Here is a 9,069-nt window from a genome sequence, read left to right as displayed (position 1 = left end):
TACATCTCCCACACACACACACACACACACACACACACACACACACACACTGGATAAATGTGTAAGAAGAGCTGTGTGACAGCAGTCAAATGAATGGTAACCACCCCTGCTTGCTTGAATGTGCATGACAATTTATGACAGTTTTATTTTTATTATTACAGTAAAATCAGAATGCCAAACAAGGCAAATCTTCTCTTTTAATCTCTTCAGACAAGCAGCTTTGCTTATTTCCTGCTGGTTCTGTCATGACAAAGTACAGAGTCACCTTCCACAACCTTTCTTCACTTCCATACAATCTACTGTGATATGATTAAATATATTGCTGTCAATGTAAGACTATTTTATTTATGTTTCTGTTTTTAACATTCCTATAAGCACACCTTTATCGAGTGTTGTGGTGTGAATGAAAAGCAAACACTGCAGGCATATGAGTGATCATACAGACAGCACATTCTTATATACTGTACCTGACATCAGCTAGAATTAACTTTTTCTATCATGTTGTGTTCAGTTATATGACGTTTGTTCTGTGTAGTATTGTTGCATTGCTGTACAGTTTTGGTTTGTGTTCCTGGTTGTACGCTCTTGTTTCCTGTGTTTAGTTCTTGTTTGCTGGTTTGTTTCTATGGTTCCAGATGACTTTCACCTGTTTCTCATTTAGTTCTTCATTATGCTGTGTATTTAAACCCTCTTCAGTTTTCATTCATTGTTGGTTGTTGTCTTTATAGTGAATGCAGAGCTGCTGCGTTAGTTCTTCTGTCATGATCTGGATTGTAATAATGCTGATTTAAAATCAGTCTTGTGGCTGTAGATCCTCATCTCAACTCTCAACCTTGATAACTGTAATTTGTGCAAATATATATTACATAATTAAAATCAATTTTACGTACTAAAGTAGTGCACCAAACAATTTTTTTTTTACAACAGAAGCAGTTTTATCTGTTATCAGAAACATGAAAGCTGTGTAGCTGTGAGCTGATAATTACGGGATTACTGAGTTGTATACAAAACATTTCACATTAGATATTAAACACATCAGATCACACAGATGCACAGTTTTTAAGAATATCAGGCTACATATGTTATAGAAATAAATACTCTGACATCGCATGACATGCTATTCATCTAAATGTAGATGTTTAACGAGTCCACAAAAACAATTTATTTTTATTTTTGTTTTTGTACTTCTCTTTCAGTCTAACAGTAAGAGCGAGTGATTTCCTTTGGCAATCATTTGTCCCTTTCGACACCAAATTCCCATTTTATTTATATATTAGCTTTTTATAAACTCACAATCCCCTGCAGTTCCCTCGCCAGCCACCAGGGGTGTGTGAAAGTCAGTGTGGGGAACATGATCTAGTACATCATGAAAACACTGGCAAAAGCAAAGACAAAGTACAGACACTACTGTGATCAGATGTCACACATGGCTCATTTGTATGAATGTCAGAAAACTCACTGGTGTGAGCAGATTGGGATTTAGTTCTGATTAAATCAGAGTCTAGTCAGTGTAATGGACAGGTAAGAGTCCCAGTGACATTATTATGAGCCGTCAGAGGAGTGTGATCTAACAAATTAAACACACCTATAGACAAACATTCATAACCAGACATGCACTGTCTGTCTGTTTGTGCTGATGCTGTGGTTTCTGGCACATTTAATAGTGAGTTTGCTGAGATTACGAGCAGTCCTGAGTCACGTCTGTTTCTCCAGAAACACAGCTCAGTGCCTTCAGTCTTGAGTTACGAGCACATCCATGAAGAGATGCTGGAGAACTCTGATCTTCAGTTCTGATGGATAATGTGTGAGGAATGTGGTGCAGGTCTGTGCAGGTTCAACCAAACAAACACACACACGACAGAGAACACACAGCTCAAGAGTCGAACACAGACTGCTGTTTTTATCAACCAAACATCTGTTGATAGTGAGTGAAAACATTAAGCTGATGTCATAGTTTTGGATGTTCAGATCATTTCTTCTGTCTTGGTTTGATGTTCAGAGCCATTTGTAGTTTGTAACTCTGTATGAGGGTTACGATCAGCCCAGCACTGTCACACTAGCTGTGTTTCCATCCACATATTTTTATGTAAATTTTGGGATATGCTTAAAAGAATGCTGTAAACACCTAGATGAACATCACATTTTGAAATGTGCATAATCATGCACTCAGCTGAGGTGTATGATTTTTTTTATTCACAAAATAATACAGCATTATTGTTGTATTCAACAAAAAGAAACATACGCATAAACTACGACGGAAACATTCACCAGATAAATTCTGATGCTTAACAAAAGACTCAACAGTTGATATGATTGGATTACTAGACTAACCAGCAAATAAATCTCATCGCACACCATCTCAAATGCTGTATTTAATTAATAATTCTGACATGCCTGAGCTAGAGTCTGTCATTGAAATGATTTGGGGTAATTACACATGATTGTGTTCAGACATCGGCATCCAAACACAAGAAAACACGACAGCGGTTGTTTTTTTCCTTTCTTCATTTATTATGTGTGTGGGGGGGGGGGTCACAGTCTTTACCGGATGCAGCAACTTTTTATTAATAATGATAATTTGCACCATTTACCAGTAAGTGATGATTTTGTTCTCTTGAACACAAGGAATGGAAATAGTGCTTTATTTGCAAATGTTTTATGTGATATTCCAATTTTTCACACAAGTTTAATTTGCATCTTTGAATTGAATCATAGCTAACAACTCAACCAATGATTTGAGTTTGGGGCGGAGCTATCAGTGTGACGGACCAATGGCAAACTGGGAGCATGTTCAGGAAACCAGTGACACTTCAGCTTTAAGCCAAGAGTTATTACTGAATAATGTTTTTTTTTCAATAACATCAGTGCAGAAAATTTATCTATCAAGACATTTTTATTGAATATCGACAAAGAAACACATTGATAGAGCTGATATAGTGGTTTAATACCCCATGAGAAGTTTTGGTAATAAAACAATTCATAAATCAAGGAAGCCAAAGCTGCTTGGCACATCACTAGCAGACGGATGCTGTAGTGTTCATGAGCTGTTTGTGACTGCATTCACACGCGGTCGGTTCCCGGTCGTCCTGCCGCACGAGGAGGCGGGTAGGATTTCCCGGCGGGTTTACACGCACAGTTACAGCAGAGCATGATCCCACCGATGAGGGTCAGAGCCGAAGCGCCCCAGCCCACGTACAGAGCCTTCCCGAACTCATATCTGTGCACACGACCAGCATCAGCTCACAACATCCACCTCACCACAGCATTCAACCTCACAACATGAGAGGAGCTTCATTCACCAATCTTCAAGACATCGCTACATCAATAACAGTTTTCACAATTTTTGGATGGATACCATCAATAAATCAGTATTGCTTAATAATACTTCAGTAAATTCATATTTACATATGTATTATTGAACAATTAAGAATCCATATGTTAGATGTATAGATTTATAAAGCCTCACAGGTTACAGCACACATGATACATTTACTACATTCAGTGTTTTACTAGAGTAAACTCCTGACACTCACCTTGCATTTGTAGGAGTAAATGGATCAAAGAACGTCTTCCTTATGTTTTCTCCATACCAGCTGGTGGCAACAAGAGCACAAATCCTTGTAGAAATAAGAAGAGATCTGACATGAACATGCTGCACGGGAACAGATTTTAATAGTTTAATTATTTTGTTTACCAGACTTCATTAAAGTGATAATTCGCCCAAAAAAATGACAATTCTGTCATCACTTACTCAAGTTCAAAACTTCTGTCGAATACAAATGTAGATCTTTTGAGGAGTGTTGGTAATCAAACAATTGCTGGCCTGACATTTAAAAGAGTTTGTGTTATGTTGAAGTTTATATTGTGCTGAAGGCCGGAGTGTGTGGTTGGGCTGTGAGCAGATTTGTGAATTTGAGTTTTAATTCAGCATTAGCTGTGCTGAAGTCAGTGCAGTGATACGTAACTTCTTACTTGTTCATTGCAAACACCTGCTATTTTAAACAAATAATAACAAACAAGACTTCATATTACCCACTTTTTATAAGTAATTCTAAGTAAATAATTAGTTGTGTAATGCATTGAAAAATGACTTGCATTATTTCTTTTAGTGTGTCATATCCGTTTTATCTTTACTCAACACATCTGATGAAATCCACCCACACAAACCGAGTGCTAATGGTTGCCTCAGATTTACTGAGTAGATTCTACAGAGAGTGAAAAGCAACATATCTGCGATGATGAAGAGAACACCTCCAGCCACAGCCACTTTGTTCTTCTGTTCTTTTTCGTCAGACAGGCAGGTGGTGCACTTCATGCCGACGGCAGCGACCAGCAGTCCGACGCCGCACAGGAAGATGGAGGTGATCATGAAACCGCGAGACGCCTGAACCTCTCCTGAGACAGACACACATAACATAACATAAGCAACATAACATAACATAACATAACATAAGCAACATAACATAACATAAGCAACATAACATGACATAACATAAGCAACATAACATAACATAACATAACATAACATAAGCAACATAACATAACATAACATAACATAAGCAACATAACATAACGTAACGTAACGTAACGTAACGTAACGCAACGTAACATAACATAACATAACATAACATACATAACATAACATAACATAACATAACATAGCATAGCATAGCATAGCATAGCATAGCATAACATAACATAATATAACATAACATAGCATAGCATAGCATAACATAACATAACATAACATAATATAACATAACATAACATGTAACTGGGACTAGTTGTGGCCTAAGGGTTAGAGAGTTGGACATGAAACCCAAAGGTCATGGGTTCGAGTCTCAGTACTGCCAGGAATTGTAGGTGTAGGTGGGAGTGAACGAACAGCACTCTCTTCCACCCTCAATAACCATGACAGAGGTACCCTTGAGCAAGGCATCAGGTGTGAGTGTGTGAGTGTGTGTGTGTGTGTGTGTGTGTGAGTGTACTCTGATAACTGATATAACCTGATTTATATAGTTTAATATTTTAAGCTGTACATGTCAATGATGCCAATAAACATATTGTTTGACTCTGAGAAGTGCGTAAATATGTTCTATTTCAGTGTCTGAGGGATGGAAACATCTTTTTTGTATTCATTTTGTTACACAAATACAATTCCGTCTTAACTTTTAACTCTTACATCCTGAGGTTTTTCAGTAATCGTATTAAACATCTGCTTAAGAATTTGTGCTATTCGCCTGACTTGTCTGGACAAGAAGCGGGTCACACACACACACACACACACTGATCGCGCTCCTACCTGGCAGCTGCAGTAAGGAGTCATAGACTTTGCACTGCATCTGTCCGGTGCTCTGATACACACAGGAGCGCCAGAGCCCCTCATACATGGCCTGCGCGGTGATGATGTTGTCTCCGGCGTATGAGGACATCTTCCACTCGGCCATGGCCGTGGATGCGACGAGTCCCAGGAGACCCAGAAAAGCCAAAGTGTAGCCGAGGAGCTGCAGCCCTGCGTTGGCCATTGCTGGAGTGAAGTGTGGAGTTACAGCTGCTGGAGTGAGTGAGATGCGCTGAGAGCTGCTCGTGGTGCGCCTGACACATGAATGAAACTCCTCCAGCATCATCCTCCTCCTCCTCCTCCTCCTCCTCCTCACCGGCGCTGAAGCTCCACCTGAAGATCCTCACGCACCTCCTACCGCCTCCGAGCACTTTCACACTTTCACACAACATACACTCAGAGTTCTAAGCTTGTAGCAATAGTGTAACTTATTCTTCTTCAGACCGTGGAAATAAAAAAAAATAACAACACGCATATTAATGAATAATTATGTAATAATCAAATAAAATGAAATGCTATATAATATGCTATATAAGAAAATTATGAACTGTCTGCCTGTCCTGTTACGGCCATAAAGGCTGTTACTAGCCTCTCTGTGCTCTTCGTTGCAGTCCTGTCTGATCTGCCAGCAGGGTCATCTACCTTGTCAGCTCTGCAGAAGTGGTCTTCAGCTCCGTCAGCTCCACCTTTGGTCCCGTTGGCCTTACTGTGGTGGTCGTCTGCTTCGCTGTGGGGATCTTTGGCTCTGTTTGCTCTGCTGTGGTGGTCTTCAGCTCCGCCCTGGTCACTTGCTCTGCCACAGTCTCCAGGCCCTCCTCCACTCCACAGGCCTGGCCCACCATCCCTCCCCCAGTTCCACCTCCTCTCCTCTCTGTGCCCTGTTCTGGCCTTCCTGCCTGTTTTCCCCCTCGGGGTACTTTTTGTTAGTTTTGTTTATTTTTACTATTAATAAAGAGCCCATTTCCTACATCTTTGAGTCCTCGCCTCATCTCTCCACCCCATCCGTGACAATTAAAATACCTGGAGGTGAGGAATAAAACAAAAAATGTCATATTCACTCAGTATTACTTGATCTAATTCACAACTATCTAAATTACAAGTACAAATTATTTGTATTCAGTTGTGTTTTTTGGCACTAAAACAGTCCAGTACTTTATTAATAGTCAAACACATTTTTATACTGAAATAATAAAGATTTCTGTGCCAAGCCAGACTGGTTGCTGGCACCTTCCTGGCCAACCCTATGAAAACGTCCTGGCTCCACCACTGACAATAACCCAGCTAACTGAACAAACGCTCTTCCACTACTGTTAATAGAATGTTACACATCATAAATTAATTCAATAATTAATTCAAAGTTATTTGGTGCTTACTAATGTTCTCAAAACTTTAGCACAAAAACATTATAGGCTACATCGTTCATGGTAGTTGAATGTTTATCTAACGTTTTTAAATGTTACTAATTGTTTCAGAAAGTTTAGTGTAAATGGAACTTAATAAGAAAGTTAACAAAATGTTTCTAGAACACATTCTGTTGGCTGGGAAGGTCTCATTACTTAACATCAGTTAATGCATTAACATTAACAAACAATGAGAAATGCATTTGTTGCAGTATTTATTCATCTTTGTTAATGTTAGTAAACAAATGTTCATGCTTAGTTCATATTCATTAAATAATATTAACATTAAATAATATTAACCGATACAACTTTTTGTTGTTTAATGATTTTAACAATGTATTAATAAATGTTGAAATGAAGGAATCAATAACTGAGCTTAAAGAATAAATGCATTAGAATTATTTTGATTACACTTTAATTTAAGGTGTCCTTGTTACAGTGTAATTATACATTTAAGTACTACGTAATATACATTAACTACATGTACTTACTATATGGTTAGGGTTAGGATTAGGGTTTGGCTTTGGGTTACTTGCATAGGTATATTTATGCATAATGTATTGCTATTATAATAGTAAGTACATGTAACATGTGTGTCACGTCCCTGGACTGTCTGTGTGTGTTTTTGCTCCCCATGTGCTCTCCGTGACCTAGTTTCTCCCTCATGTTAATTGTTTATTGCTCCCAGGTGTGTCTCGTCAGCCCCTCGTCAAGTCAGGTGTATATAAAGAGTGTCCTGTTCTGTTTCCTCGTCCGGTATTGTACGTCTACCCCTCGTGCTATGTGTGTGTTCCTGCCTGTTCCTTGTGTTCCTTCCTGTGGATCATTAAAGACAGTGTATTGCCAATCTCCTTCGTCTCCGACACAGTAGGCAAACTGTGACAATGTCTAACAAGGACACCTTAATATAAAGTGTTACCATTATTTTTTATTGTTAGTTCATGTTAATTAATGTTGTTAAAAGAGAAAAAAAATCATGTCATTGCACTGTTTGGAAAAAATAATTAATAACTAATGTTTACAAGTGGAACCTTATTGGGACTGATAGATGTCAGTGTGAATGCAGGGTAAGCACTGTACACATGATAAAAGGCTTGTCAACTTGATTTTGTTTTGTTATTATACTTTCATAAACGAATAGAAGTCAGGTGTGGAAATGTGATGTGGTTGTGTCAGTGCATTATGTTTGATATCAGATGGATTTCATAACTCTGAACACTGTGCTCCATAGAAAAACATACATCTCTCCTGTTGCTCAGCTGTCTTTATGAGTCAAAGTCTTATGGATTAGGTCCAGTAAAACCTTCTATCCTGTAGTTATCACTACACAATCATCAGATTTGGGAGAATTAATTAATTGTTCAATTAATATTGAACTAAATGGATAATTATTTGTCCAAAATGAATGTATGCATTCATTGTTTTACAGCAGTTCGAGGCGGCAGAACATTAAACCGTGACTGGAGTCACAGGTAGACCCGAGCAATGACTGTCAGTTCACTCAGACAGAGTTTATCTGAAAACCACCGACCTCAAAGTGGAATTTTTTTTTTTTTTTATTGGAGCTGCATGTGCAAAATAGAGCAGTAGGTAATGTCTGTTTTCACATATAATATTGCATATTTGCTGTGTGTTAAGTAATTATTTATTTTATTTTATTTTTATTGTTAACTAATTCCTTAACATTAGTTAGGTATCATGTGCAATGAACAACATTATTTTACAAGTCTTATTAATATAGGTTCAAGTCAGTTCATATGTATGCTATTGTTAATTCATTGCATTTATACTTGAATATTGAATTGTATGTTAAAATTTATTAGTTTATGTAGAAATTAACAACAGTAGTTCAGCTGGTTAAGCATGTAATCACTGCTGCTAATAATGTCAAAGTCAGGGGTTTGATGTCTGAGGAAACGCACATGTGGACAAAACCTGCTGTAAGTCACTTTGGATAAAAGTGTCTGCTGATACAGATGCATTATAAAGTGTTAGCGAAATCTTTAATTTTCTTTCAATCATCAAGACCTAATGTACATTTGATGACATCAAACATGTTTTCTACTCATCGAAACCTCACTGTATTGAATGCCTTAATGTGCTTGTGTAAATGCGGACAAGATCTATATGATGATAGTACGATTTGTTGCTCGCTACGAGAAGTCAAAGGCACGGCATCCATTCAGTGCAAAGTCACTAAATGCACCAGCGTGACGTTTGAGGCTCTTTTTGAATTTGCGGATGGAAATAAACATGAGAGTTTCATAAGTGAGTGGTCAGCACCTGTGGGATGCTCCAACGGGACCGTTTAGTGCTTTTATTTAACAG

General features: G+C 38.1%; 1 protein-coding gene across 1 annotated transcript; it reads right to left on the bottom strand.

The window, feature by feature from the left end:
* Positions 1 to 2,503: 2,503 nt before the first annotated feature.
* LOC107698965 (claudin-1-like) lies at positions 2,504 to 5,617 on the bottom strand. Its single transcript, XM_016500108.1, has 4 exons — positions 5,303 to 5,617; positions 4,231 to 4,395; positions 3,534 to 3,618; positions 2,504 to 3,217 (listed from the first exon to the last, which is right to left on the bottom strand). The coding sequence occupies exons 1-4, from the start codon at positions 5,523 to 5,525 to the stop codon at positions 3,061 to 3,063; spliced, it is 630 nt and encodes a 209-aa protein (XP_016355594.1). The 5' UTR covers positions 5,526 to 5,617; the 3' UTR covers positions 2,504 to 3,060.
* Between the last annotated feature and the right edge of the window lie 3,452 nt (positions 5,618 to 9,069).

Source organism: Sinocyclocheilus anshuiensis, unplaced genomic scaffold (assembly GCF_001515605.1).
Source record: "Sinocyclocheilus anshuiensis isolate Anshui unplaced genomic scaffold, SAMN03320099.WGS_v1.1 scaffold270, whole genome shotgun sequence".
NCBI lineage: Eukaryota > Metazoa > Chordata > Actinopteri > Cypriniformes > Cyprinidae > Sinocyclocheilus > Sinocyclocheilus anshuiensis.
Note: the sequence above shows the minus strand (reverse complement) of the source record. Positions and strands in the feature narration are given on the sequence as shown.